General features: G+C 42.6%; 1 protein-coding gene across 11 annotated transcripts in view; it reads right to left on the bottom strand.

Annotated features, from left to right (window-relative positions):
- Positions 1-14,105, bottom strand: part of RNF216 (ring finger protein 216) — a 121,104-nt gene that overhangs the window by 75,270 nt on the left and 31,729 nt on the right. For 10 of the 11 annotated variants that reach the window (XM_055562116.1, XM_055562119.1, XM_055562117.1 and 7 more), the window contains 6 exons: positions 12,652-12,766; positions 8,584-8,723; positions 4,981-5,031; positions 3,923-4,060; positions 2,563-2,711; positions 1,988-2,066 (listed from right to left, as the gene is read on the bottom strand). In XM_055562116.1, the coding sequence (XP_055418091.1) occupies positions 1,988-2,066; positions 2,563-2,711; positions 3,923-4,060; positions 4,981-5,031; positions 8,584-8,723; positions 12,652-12,766 (672 nt within the window). Of the gene's footprint in view, positions 1-1,176; positions 1,578-1,987; positions 2,067-2,562; positions 2,712-3,922; positions 4,061-4,980; positions 5,032-8,583; positions 8,724-12,651; positions 12,767-14,105 lie in introns of those variants that run through there. The other variant, XM_055562124.1, reaches the window with a different exon arrangement.

The raw sequence follows: 14,105 nt of genomic DNA, 5'->3' as shown, positions 1-14,105 counted from the left end.
GCTCCCTCCTGGCCGTGCTTAGACTCAGGAAAGGTACAAGCCAGCCCCTTGGGGAAGTTCTCTGAGAAGTCTGAGTGTCAGATGTATGTCCCAGTCTGCTTGTCACCTCCCCAAGGGGATGTGAGGAGTTGGGCGTTTCCTCCATGTGTGCCGCATGTGCTGGGGGAAGGACTCTGGGGATGAGTCCCATTAATTTCCCTACCAGCTGACTGCGCTGTCTGGAGTACAGGAGCCGTGTAACTGGTTTCAAGATTTCTCACAAGGGTCTGGTCCATGCATTGTTAAATCAAGTGTTTCTGGGGAGGAGGAGAGTTTGGGGCTATCTATTCCATCACCTCGCTGATATCACTTCTAAGCGCATGTTTTACCATGCTTCCTGCAAGTGACCTCTCATCCACACTCACACTGCATTGGCCCACAGAAACTCTCCAAGTTCAGCAGGGGGTGTACGTTCCTCCCACAGAGAGGAAGCAGAAAACTCGTTTTTTCTGCCTAGGGTCTTAAGAGCTGAAGGAGGCTTTTGCTGACATCCCAGGTTGGATGATCTCAGATACTCACGGGGCACTGTTTCAGACTCCCACGTACCCTGACACCTTCCTGTAACTGTCTTTGGCCTTCCAAATCATACACAAACATTTTCACTGGCAGAGTCTAATCTGGCATCATACCAGGAAATGTAATTTCTAGCTCAAGCTTAGCAATTCATGGAGACTCCCGAGGTGAGCAGGTGACAGCGATGTGCAGCTCTCACCTAGATCACTCAACAGCCAGACCAACTTCTGCTGTTTCAGCCCCAGCCCCCACCTCAGGATGGTGCCGAAGGCCTGCATGCACGGCCCCGGCCCCTCCCAGCTCATGAGCCTGAGCCCATCTCGTCACACTCGCAGTACCAGTCACCTCCAGGAGGGGACTAACTCCTGGACCCGGAACATTCCACACCTTCACTTTCACGTCACTCCCACCCTGCTCTTCCTGCGGCTGCTGCCTCCTTGCTCTCTGTGCCCTAGCTCAGGCCCCGCCTTCCCAAGTGTTCTAGTGGTGGACACACGGGGACCATGCAGGACAGTCAGCTACTCTGTTTTCTTAGTTCCAAGATGCCAGAGACTACAGCCTGGGATGGGAACAAATTACTAAATGGATACATCAACTGTAAGAAAATATCCAGATTTTACACAGAAATATTAATGTTGAAAACAAAATGGGTAATTAGTCTGTCAGTCTAGCTTCTTCTTCCTTTTCCAATATACACTTTCATTTCTTCACTTTCCAAAAGGGCAGGGGGTGGGGGAGATTTTAACATTCAACTCTCCTCATTCTATTTCAGAAAAATGGCTGAAAATATACTTGCCTAGGTAGATGCCAATACAATATTCCTTAAAAACTTTTAAGTGGCTTATATAAACGGTTGACAAATTTCAAGACACTCTCAGCTCACGAAGTAGGAGTCAAAGAAGAAAGACTTTCAGCAGCAAGGTGATTGGACAGCTTTGGTCTCACACTACACGACCAGTCCGTATGAGAACAGCTGAGGAAGTCGTCTACGAAATGTGACAGAGATGCCACCATGTTGCCCAGTTCTGTTAATCAAAGAAATACCATGTGGACTTTGAAGGTGGCAGGCTATGTGTGAATGCACATGTGAAAAGAAGCATTTGAGCACAACAGGATAGTGAGAGCAAGCAAGAAAAATACTGGCACAGTGGAAACACAAAATCCTTCACATTCTACACTACAGTATCTGCCCTTGAGGAAGATGGCATAAACCAGGGATCCAGAGCTATGTGATTAAATTCCGTAGGTGGCCCCCACCTCTGAAACACAGTCAACCACCTCACAAGGTACCAAATTCATCTGCTTTCATGCAAAGGAGAGCGCTCCAATCCTTCTCAGGGATCAGCATGCAGAGGACCAGCAGGGACTGTGCCACTAAGGCAGTCTATAATACCAAATTCAAATGTGAGTCTAGAAAAGGCATTTGCCGCCCTACCTTTCGACAGCGAGGATTGGGACAACTGAACCTCTTCACGTCACTGTCCAGGAGAGCAGGAAAGCTGCAGGAGGGGCACCTAGAATCAGAGCAGCAGGAGGAGGTTATTCAGAACACTGAAGTCAGACTGTTCATTCTAAGACAGAGTATTCAGCTGGAGAGTCACACCTCCCTTTACTCCTTACTTTTCATTAAAACACAGATGGAGGCTCTCTGTGCTGGCTCTCACCAGGAAATGCAGGTGCCATTCTGAGTCCCGCCTCAGTGCAAACCACTCAGTAAACATACCCTTCTGAAAACTCTACACATGTCACCTCTTTTAGCTCAATGCACAAGGACTATAGCTAGAAGCCAGATGATTAAGAGGTGTCATGGAATGGAGGTAAAAATCTGAATTGCAGATTTTTCCATTAATAAAATTATCCTCTTATTTCAAAAGCAAGAAATGCCAGAAAACCTGCAGCTAGGGCTCTGCCACAGAATTTCACTGTCAAAATAAAAGGGCCCAGGGCAGTCTAAGTCTTCCTAATGGGGAACGAGTTGACAGATGACATTCTCTGACTCTCAGAACTCACCTGACAAGCTCATCAGCGTAGGCTGCTGCAACTTCTTCCTCTGCTTTTCGCTCATAGTATTTATACAGGATGGTCTGGGGAAGCACCTTCTCCAGTTCACTGGCTGGGAATGAGCATGTGCAGCTGCCCTCCATGCAGCTGAGCTCTGACTAGAATGACACCGCCAGGAGAAAAAGGGGAAAAAAATTTAACCCAAGTTCTCAGAAGCACACACACAAATTTCAGTGGTTAAATGCATCTTTCAATGGCAAGAAAATAAACAGTGGTTCAGAACCAGACTCCGAGATGGTAAAGGTCCCCTCTTTGAGAAAGCACTCTCAAAATAAGAAAACCATGAAATAAAAACACAAAGTCCATCTTTGATTCCACCTGAGGACCTCTACCAGCCTAAACCAGAATATATCAAGATGGGAAGTAGATGAGGATGGGTAAATGGCTTAGCAGATTAAGAGAGGAAAGTTATAGCTCAGGTCTGAAAAGAAGGTACTCAAGATAAGCAAGCTGACTCTCTCTCTAGTTCCTGGAAAAGGTGGAGGTCCAAACCTCTCACGGCAGAGGTGAGTGGGAGGAGGGGCGGGGACTGACACAATGCTACTGCACACTCCAGAGAGGACAGCACAGTGTATACACGACTCTTCTGAAGTGCACCGGGAAATTAAACAGTCGTGTGACTCATTTTATTGTGATATATATTATACTGCAGCACCCTGGAACCCAACTTGCAATATCTTTAAGTATGCCTATATTCTGCTAATCACATCCACTCTCTCAGTAACTGCTACTCAGCCCCTGACTAAACTACAACTGATTTTAGAATAACTGATGTCAAGTGGTTTGATTATTGGTGGGGCACTTATGAAAAGCAATTGTGGTTTTCGAGTGTTCGTTAAGACAAAACTCTGAATTCTATGTTGTGTTATGTTGGTGTAAAGAGAAATTGACTTTGCACAGAGAAATATAATTTTGCATAAAATATTATTCATTTTAATACAACTGTATAAAATCTTTTAAAATTTTTGTTAAAAAAATACTAATCTGCATCCTCATATATTCAATACAGGCTGCAGGACTCTCTTTGGGTGTTTATCCTTCATTTTATTTGTGAACAGGGAGAGGAGAAGTTGGTGCTCCTATGAGCCAGGCATGAGAGCATGAAGAATTAAACCATTCCCTGAAAAGAAATCTAGTGTGCTCAGGACTAACATAATCACACAAATCAGAGGCTGTAGAGGAATCACACACATCATCATGTCTTAGCAGAGTTCCACCTCACCCCAGAAAAGGCATTTCCATGAGGCATTTACACGTCTATAAATGCGGTCTCCACAGACGCTGTATGCACACACTGCACCATTCTTACCTTTCCAGATCCAAAGACTGCCTCTTGGGCGTATCTGATGAGACACTCTTTGCAGAATAAGTGAGCATCAGCACACTGCGTCAGCTCCTCGAATGGGAACTCCCCATAGCAGCAGCGGCACTCAATCAGCTGGCCATCCTGGAGGTGGGCACAAACATGTGAAATTCCTTACACTCGAGTAGAGGAGGCAGCCATGTTTCATATTCCCCCACCCCAAAGACATTCCGAGGTGAAAAGCAATCCCTAGAAGCCATAAAACAATGATGAGCTGTTTTCTGCTGTAGAAATCTAGCTTAAGATGCCAGTACAAATATGACTACATATTAACAGCTAAAGACAGTACAATTTTCATGTTTTTTGGGGGGTATTCTTTGGCATCATCCTTTGTATAAAGTTACCATATTCACGAATTTCATTGTATTGGCAGGATTATAACATCTATAATCAGATGCTAACAGTCAGGAACAAGTGGCATGTGGGGTATTATCTTAAAACGTTTCAAAAGTTGCATTTTGCATCTTGTTATAAGATAAGAGTGCGATGGGGTTGCATCTCAGTCCAAGCTTTGCCTTAAGGGACTACTGAAGCCATATAAAGCAGCATTTCAAGTACTGTGAGTACCAGTAAACTTACCCTTTTTATTAAGGGCAGTGACTGATCCAGTCATTAGTTCATTTCTACCATGTTAGAAAAGGCCAATATGTGAGGATGGCTGATATCACACAAAATCCATCTGATCCTGAGGTTAAATATATCTCTTCTTTCTAACTCTGAGGTGACATGTGAATTCTAAATTTTGCTCTATGAGTCTATCTAACAGATTCCAGGAAATGTTTAAGACAAACAACTCTAACAATATTATCTTCCCTCCAAGTCTAATCCAATTTGGATTCAATGGTTTAATACCTGATTTTAACTTAGTTGAACCACAAACTCGGCAGGTCAACAGCAGAGGTTAAGGGAACCAATTTGTCATCAAAATGCGTAGGAAATGTGAGATGAGAAAAACAGCTAATGAAAATACCCAGAATAAGTTAATTAGATGAAGTATCAATTACCTTTTGATACTGTTCTTCATTCATCTGCAGGGCAAGCAAAAAGTCTTCATGCTGAGGAACAAAAAACCAGACACATAGATGCAACTTTAGTCAAGATGTCATAAACCACTTAGCATTTACTTTCATAAACATAAAATAATGATTAATAGTCATCTCTTCAGTTATATAGTTTACTAGTTTAAAAAGTTAACTGATAATAAATTTAAAATGCATCAGAGTGCTGTATGTAAAAAAGGAAACTTTACAAGTACTAGAATATATGGAGAAAACATTCTTAAATCTGACTCAAAATATAGGAGGAATAAAAGACTGACATAAAACACTTGAGTGTAGAATAGCATGTAAGTAAACAAAAAAACTGAATGGGTAAAAACCAAGTTTGACAACATACTTTGCTGGTAAGGCTGGTGAGAAACAGGTACTCTTCTACATTTCTGGTGAGAATGCAAAAAAGTACAACCACCATGGAGGGGGATTTGGCATGATGTTAACAGTGACGTAACTATTTATACTCTAACTCATCAATCACACTTATAGGAAATCTATTCCAAAGTTACCCTGGGGCAGAAATACGAAATGATACATGCATACAGTTATTTATAATGGTACTATCTGTAACAGCAGAAATCTGGAAAGAAGCCTGAATGTCCAGCAAAAGGGCAACAACTGAGTCAACTCTGGTACTGCAGACAATGGCACGCTAGGCGGTTTTTAAAGGAAGGAGAAGAATCTCCAGGGACTGCTGCAGAGTCATCATCAGGACGCACTGTTAAGTGAAAAGGGCAAGGGAAGAACAGTGTGTACCTTTTAGGTAAGAAAGAAATGTCCGAAATATATATATACACACACACATGCTTTTACATAAAAGAAGGAAAGATAAACAAAAAACTATAAAATGGTTATAAGAGATCTGACCTCGCAGATATCCTAAAGAGTCTTGGGGAACTCAGGGGTCCATGGGCCAAATCTGAGTTTCTGGTCTAGAAAATACATACAGGCACACTTCATTCTATTGCACTTTGCAGACAGTGCTCTCCAAAAAAAAAAAAAAAGAAAAGAAAAAAAAGAACCCCACAAAAACAAGTTTCGTGACTTGCATCAAAGCAAGCCTACTGGTGCTGTTTCTCCAACAGCAATTTGTTTACTTCATGCGTCAGTGTCACTTTTAAGCAATTCTCACAATATTTTAGACTTTTTCGTTATCATTACTGTCTTTGTTATGGTGGTCAGTGACCTTTGATGCTGCCACTGCAACTGTTTTGGGATGCCACACACTGCGCCCTAAGACAGCGAACTTGCTTGACGTATGTCATGTGTGTTCTGACCGCTCCACTGATGGGCATTCCCCACTCCTCTCCCTCGTCCCCCAGACACAACAACACTGAAAACAGGCTAATCAACAACCCTACAATGCTCTCTAAGCATTCAAATGAAAGGAAGAGTGGCCCATCTCTCAGCCACAATATTCTCATAAACCAAAGTCCGGATGAAAGACATAAGGAAGTTGACGAAAAAAAGTCTGATGTCAGCAGAGGCTGGTTCATGAAGTTTAAGGAAAGACACCATTTCTGTAACATGAAAGTGCAAGATGAAGCAGTGGGTGCATGATGTTGTAGAAGTTGCAACAAGTTATCCAGAAGATGTAGCTGAGATCATGAATGAAGGTGGCCACACTAAACAATAGATTTTCAAATGTAGATAAAACAGCTTTTTATTGAAAGAAGATACCATCAAGGACCTTCACTGATAGAGAGAAGTCAGTGCCTGGCTTCAAAGGACAGGCTGACTCTCGTTAGGGGTTAATGCACCTGTTGACCTGAAGCTGAAGCCAGTGCTCCTTTTACTGTTCCAAAAATCCTAGGGCCCTTAAGAATTAGGCTTTCTCTATTCCGCTTGTGCTCTATAAATGGAACAACAAAGCCTGGATGACAGCACATCTGTTTACAAGATGGTTTACTGAATAATTTAAGCTCGCTGAGAACTACTGCTGAGAAAAAGAGTCCTTTCAAAATATTACTGCTCACTGAAATGCTCCTGGTCACCTAAGAGATCTAATGCAGAGGAACGAGATTAATGTTTTCATGCCTGCTAACACAAAATCCGTTCTGCATCTCATGGATCAAGGAGTTAGTTTTTAACTTTCGAGACTTATTAAGAAATGCATTTTGTAAGGTTTATAAGCCATAGTGATTCCTATGATGAATCTGGGGCAAAGTCAACTGAAAACTTCTGGAAGGGATTCACCATTCCATGTGCAATAAAAAAAAATTTGTAATCTATGGGAAGACATGAAAATACCAACATTAACAGGAGTTTGGAAGAAGCTGATCCCAACTCTCATGGCTGACTTTAAAGAAGAAATTAATTGCATATGTGGTATAAACAGTAAGAGACCTAGAATTAGAATCAAACAGCTGCAATCTCATGAATAAAACCTTCAAGTATAAGGAGCTGCCTTTTACAGATGAACCAAAAGAAAAAAGAAAGCAGCAGTTTCTTGAGATGAAAATTACTGGTGAAGATACTATGAAGATTGCTGAAATGACAACAAAGGATTTAGAAAATCGCACAAACTTAGTTGATCAGGCAGCAGCAGGATTTGAGGCGACTGACTCCAAGTTTTAAAGCTGTGGGTAGAATGTGATCAAACAGCACAGCGCATTACAGAGAAATCATTCATGAAAGGAAGAATATCGACTGATTTGGCAAGCTGCATTTTGCCACACCTTAAGAGATGTGGACAGCTACCTTAACCCTCAGCAAGCACCACTCTCATCAGTGAGAAGCCACCAGAACTGAGGCAAGACCATCCCCTCCCCACCAGCGAAAAGATTATGACTTGCTGAAAACAAAGATGATGGTTAGCATTTTTTAGCAATAAAGCATTTCTTAACTAAGGCTTGGACACTGGTTTTTAGACACAGCGCTACTGCACACTTACTAGACTGCACTGCAGTGTAAACATGACTCTCCTACACACTGGGAGGCCAATGCGTTCTTATGATGAGCTTCACTACGATACTCACTTTACTTACGATGAGCTTCACTACGATACTCACTTTACTTACGATGAGCTTCACTACGATACTCACTTTACTTACGAAGAGCTTCACTACGATACTCACTTTACTGTACTGGCCTGCAACTGAACCCACAATGTCTCTGAGGTCTGTCTGTATTAAAAAACCAAATTTGTATCTTCCAGCTGACTTGCACATTTGACAGTACATTTCTGGCCTGGAGAATTCAATGGACTATATAGTCCATGGGGTCGCAGAGTCAGACATGACTGACTGACTTTCACTTTCACTTTTGGAAGAATTAAAGAACTAAATGGAATCTGTTTTTTCCTCTCCCAGTAGAGGGCGAAGAAGGCGAAACAGATGTGTTTACTAAGTGCCAATTAAAAGAACGTAAATCTGATTTGTGAAACTATGAATTTTAGTCAGTATTACTACAAAACCTAGCTTTGTTTTCCTTTTAAAAACTTCATGGCTTATTCATTAATCACGTACAAGAAAAGGCAAATCTTCAAAGACAGCTTTATGCTGAGCCCCACCAGCAAATCAGATCCTAGAAACACATACAAACACATCTTCCTACCTCTGCCATCTCTTTGATTTTCTGCTCGTAGAACTCCTGCTCCTGCTGCACAGCTGGAAGGAGGGCACGCCGGTCATAGGACCTACAATGTCGCCGCTTATTTTCCAGAAAGAACATCCTCTTCTCTATTTTTTTATCACCTAGAAGATACGTGACAATGCAGAATCATGCAGACAACTGTTTTGCTAGGAATCCAGGCAGCCATCCCAGTCTTATGTGGCCTGGTCCCCCACCTATTCCTATCAGGATGTTAAGTTACATGACTTTCCCATAATGTTCTTTTTGGGAAAACTGGGCTCCTAACCATTCCCAACATTCCATGCACTTTCTGACATTCTTCCTCTCCATAGCCATCCCTCATTATGATTCAACTGGAAGAGCTCCCCTATCCTGTCCGTACAGCAGTGTGGTATACACTGCAATTCATGATGTGCTTCCTACTGAGGACGGGGGGTTGATGGTTTGGGGTTATCATCCAGAGCTGCTATACCTGTGTCTGCAGTTCAGCAGAGCACACAGGAGGAGCAGAACTGCTGGATCAGCTTTAGAAAACAGAGCTAGTGTCCTGCCGTGCTTGTTCCAATTTACACTCGCCCTCTGCCAGCAATTTCATCAGTGTTTAATCTGAGCCATCCTGGTAGGTGCAAATTTATGTTTTAAAATTTTTTTATTTTGAAAATGCAGTACCCAGATTTATAATAAATAACACTTAGAACACAAGCTAAGAAAATGACAAATGTCAGATTTTACAACTGGTCTTATTTAGGTTTTGTATTTCTTTGGTTGATTAAGTAATGTACATTTTTCTAGAAAACTATCCATTCCATCCAGATTTTCTATTTACTCACAAAAGCCTGTTTTTTGGTAATCTCTATACCCTGATACATTTTTTAATTTTTCTGCTTTCCTCTTGTTCACTCTACTTTCAAAAAACTAAAACATTTTTTCATTAACTATTTAGAAAACCAGTTTTTGGTTCTCTGTTCTGTTCCATCTATCTGACTATATTTCTGCCAAGGCCACCTGGTCTTAACCACTGTAGTTATGGAGTAAGTCCTGAAATCCAGGAGACCGATTTCTCCCACTTTACTCTTCTTTTAAAAGATGATTTTAGCTATTCTAGTACCCTGCCTCTTCATATAAACTTCAGGATAATTTTAGGATACCTTGCTTGTATCTGCAAAAAAAAAATCTTGCTGGGATTTTGACAGAAATCACACTAGGCATGGGTATTAATTTGGAGAGGACTTATATCTTCATTGAGTCTTTCAACCCATGAACATAGTACATGTCTTCATTTATGTATATCTTCTTTGATTTTTTTTCTTCAGTGTTTTGTAGTTCTCATCACAAGTCCCATACATGTTTTGTCAGATTCACACCTGTGTTAAATTTTTTCAAAATGACTTTAAATGGTATTGTACTTAAATCTTGATGTCCATATGCTCACTGCTAGCATAAAGATACACTGGTTTTTGTAGGCTGATCTTATACCCTGCAACCTTACTGAACTTCCTTGGAGCTGTATGTATCTACAATCATGTCATCTGCTTAGGAGCAGTTTTGGAAGAATTTTCCAGTGAAACCAAGTGGGGCTGGAGATCTTTTTGAAGATTTAAAACTGCGAATTCAATTTCCTTAACAGCTATACGGTTATCCAAATTATCTATTTTATATAGTAAGTTTATTGGTAGGTTGTTTTTTGAGGAAATGGTCCATTTCATCTAGGCTGTCAAAATTACGTATGTAAAGATAACCACAATATTCCTCCTTGGATGTTTGTAGGGTCTACAGTGAAAGCCTCTATGAAGAGTAAGTTACCCTATAAAGAGTAACTCCAATTTGCATCTTCTTTTTTCTGTCAGCCTTGCTAGAGGGGACATGCTGCATTTTTACTGATGTTCCGTTTACATCCAAGTTCTATCCGTACTCCTCATGAGAGGCTATGTGGTGGTCAGCTCATATACAATGAAAAAGGACACTGGAGGGAGAATCTGGTCTCTCTCTTTGCCAGCTGATGTACAGCTCAAACAGTACTGCTTGGATGGAAAACAGTTGAAAAGGTAAAGAATGGGATTCCTGGAACAAATGAATGAGTCTAAGCTTATGTACTTATAAACCCCCTTAAAAAAAAAGACTGCAAGTCATAGATATAAATGTAAATCAAGTGTATTTTCTATTTCCAAACTTTCAGTGCCCTTAAAGATTATCTTGGTAAGACCAAGTTAAGAATCAGAATCTTGGGACTTCCTTGGTGGTCCCGAGCTCCAGGAACAGGTCTGATCCCTGCTCCAGGAACTAGGATCTCACGTATTGTGCAGTGTGATCAAAAAAAAAAAAAAAAAAAAAAAAAAAAAAACAAACTCAGAGGTATACCTGAAAGAATGGGCTGAAACTAATGAGGTGATGTTCAGTGAAAAATATCAAATGCATCAAAACTGAGAGGTCTGTGACTTAAAAAGCAAGGTGGGTAAGAAGATGAAGGTTTAATGTGAGTCAGTGGCGGGACATAGTTTGATTTTAAGAAGTTAAGGTGTTCTCAGGCTGTATGGCTGAAATTATAGAACCTAAATCCCAGCTGCTGCCTCAAAACACCAGACCTCATTTGGAGTACTCTGTCCAGCCTTGTACACCCAACCTCTTAGAGAGATAAAGACAAGTTACAGAAAGAGAGAAAGAAGGGCAACTGGGAAGATGAAGAGGCAACAGATTTTAAATCCTTTCAGCGGCAAGAACTACAACCATGGCAGAAAACCTCAGGAGGTACATTCCTGGTGTGATATAAAGGAAGAACTTTCTACAAGACACAGCTGACCAAGAAGGGAGTAGACCACCTTGTGATGTGATACTTCCTTTTCTCCACCACTGAACGTCAGAAACGAGTACTGAATGACTGTGTATTAGTGTGCCGAGTTAGGCGTGCCTAGTCTAAACAGGGTTGCCTGGTGGCTCAAACGGTAAAGTGCCTGCCCACAGTGCGGGAGACCTGGGTTCAATCCCCGGGTCAGGAAGATCCCCTGAAGAAGGAAATGGCAACCCACTCCAGTATTCTTGCCTGGAGAAATCCCACGGACAGAGGAGCCTGGTGGGCTGCAGTCCATGGGGTCGCACAGAGTCGGACACGACTGAGCGACTTCACACACACACACACACACACACACACACACACACACACACACACACACAGATAATGAAAAACTGCCTTTACACTGTCCTCACTTTCATTCTGCCGCAGATCTGTGACAACATCGTGTCAGGAGAGCACTGCTTCACAGAGCAGCTTGGTGACCTCAGAAGTCAGAACTTAGGACATTTTGTTTTAGATCCTAAAGAGTTCAGAAATTCAAATACTTTCCAACTCTATAGCTATCTCATGGATTTTCCATTTAGACACACTTGAAGTCATGAAATTAATTACAGGTGTAACAGAAAGACAAACAGGAGAAAAGGGAAACATTTATGAAATAATCCACAGGAAAAGTTGAAGTGGACTCTTCTTGGACACAAGCAACTAAGATCAAGTCTGTTGCAAAATTCAGCAAGTTTACCTTTGGGAGGGTGGCAGTGAGGAGGGGAATTAGACCAAAGTAACCTCTTCGAAAGAGCTTTCAGCAGTTATTTCATCAATATAAATAACAGAACTTTAAACAGTTTAAGTGGCAGCCTAAGAGCTGTGTGGATTTTGCTGTGCAGAACCCACCCTCTCAGGTATGTACGGGACTCCTCTGCAGTAAGCACACACACACTGGTCCACTTTTTACCAAGCAGTCATAAGGTTAATTCTTGTCAAACCTTCAAGACCCATTTTCCCCTCAAGCTTAAAAATGTCCCTGCACACAAATCTCTAACACTGCACACAATTTTCCTTTCATGGTGTATCCTAAGCAGAAGGAAGACGACAAACGCAGCCCCTTTCTGAGAACACTGCCGTGCCAGCAAAGCAGTCACATCAGTGACGCTCCTCAGACTGCCGGGACACGGCACTTCAGGCAGCCACACCACGAGGCCCCTCTGGGTTGTGTGGGAGGGGGCCGCTCACCATCGTTAACAGTCACATTTGGCCATTACCTTGTTCAAATTTGAAATCTATGTAAGAATACTGATTCATTTCTTTTCTCTTTTTTCTTTTTCCACTGGTTTCTGGCGATAGCTCCTGCCATTTTTTAATGGCGTCAGAAAAGGCCTAAAAATTGAGAAAGGGAAAGGTTACTGCTGTAAATGGGACACAAGAATACGTGAAACACAGGCAATCCCAAATCTCGTTGTGACTCAGTTTCAGCTACCTTCCCTATATGGCTTACCAGAAAAGGTAGTGGCAAAGTAAGCAGGTAGCATTTCGTGACTTCATTTTCTCTTTCAACAACTGCTGTACTGGCAGAACCAAGGTGCTGACTGATAAAGAGGTGCGTGAGCCAACAAGCTACGGACGGTGTCCATGAGTAAGCACAGGTTAAACCACGTAACAAATGGCTACAAGTCCCATGTCACAGGCACCACATTACCTGGTGCATCTCTGGGCAACAATCCGGCCTCCATTTCCTCCACGTTCTTGCTGCTTTCACTCACTTCCCCACTTTGTACTGAACACTGGAGTGCAAAATGCTTATGCCAGAGATACTCCCTTCTCTTCCACAGCTTTAGCTTCTCCCTCTTATCTTTCCAATTGGCATTTAAAGGTGATCAAGTCTCTGCTATCTTAAAAGAAAACCTTTCCTCTCAGACCTCTTTCCTCTTCCAACTACCAGCTCTGCTTTCTCCCCTTGTTTGTAGCCAAGCTTATCAAAAAGCCATCTGCACATGACATCACCTCGCCTCCCAGGAGCGCCAGCCCCCTCTGCCTTGGCCTCTACCGCACCTCTTCACTTGCTCACCTCCCTAACACAGGGCCCAGTCCAGGACCTCGGCTTCGGCCCTCGCCCCCCTGGAGCCCAGCGGTGATGCCACGCGGCCTGCCCCGCTCTCCTGACCACCTCCTCGCGGCCCGCCCCTCTGCCTCGTGTTTCCACATGGGGAGTCTTCCAGGCAGCCCTGGCTCTCTTCTCACCTGACAGTCTCTTCAGGTGCACCTTGTCCAGGCTGGTGAGGTCACTTTCTATATGCTGAAGAATCTCAAAATCCCTTCTCCAGTCCGTTATTTCCCCCAGTTTTGGTCCATTCAGCCACTCAATGAATTGTTTTTACTCAGATATCTGAGGCCCACCCAGCAGCATGCTGGCAGTTCAGCACTTCCCGGACAGAATTCACTATCTTTCCCTCCAAATTAGCTCTCCTATGGGAACCCTCATCCCAGGAAATGACACCCCTGTCTTTCACGCCCTGCCCTTCCTCCTGACTGACCTCCTGCTTATGCAACACTTAGGGGTGTGATTAAATGTCACTTGCTTCAGAGAGGCCTTCCTGGAGCCTCTCAGACCACCCTCTAGTTATATACTCTTTCGGAATAGTTGTCCCAGTTGTAATTACATACTTATTTGTTATCTGTTTCATGTTATTTCCTCCCCTGAACTCGGAGCCTCTAGGAC

Source organism: Bubalus kerabau, chromosome 23 (genome assembly GCF_029407905.1).
Source record: "Bubalus kerabau isolate K-KA32 ecotype Philippines breed swamp buffalo chromosome 23, PCC_UOA_SB_1v2, whole genome shotgun sequence".
NCBI lineage: Eukaryota > Metazoa > Chordata > Mammalia > Artiodactyla > Bovidae > Bubalus > Bubalus kerabau.
Note: the sequence above shows the minus strand (reverse complement) of the source record. Positions and strands in the feature narration are given on the sequence as shown.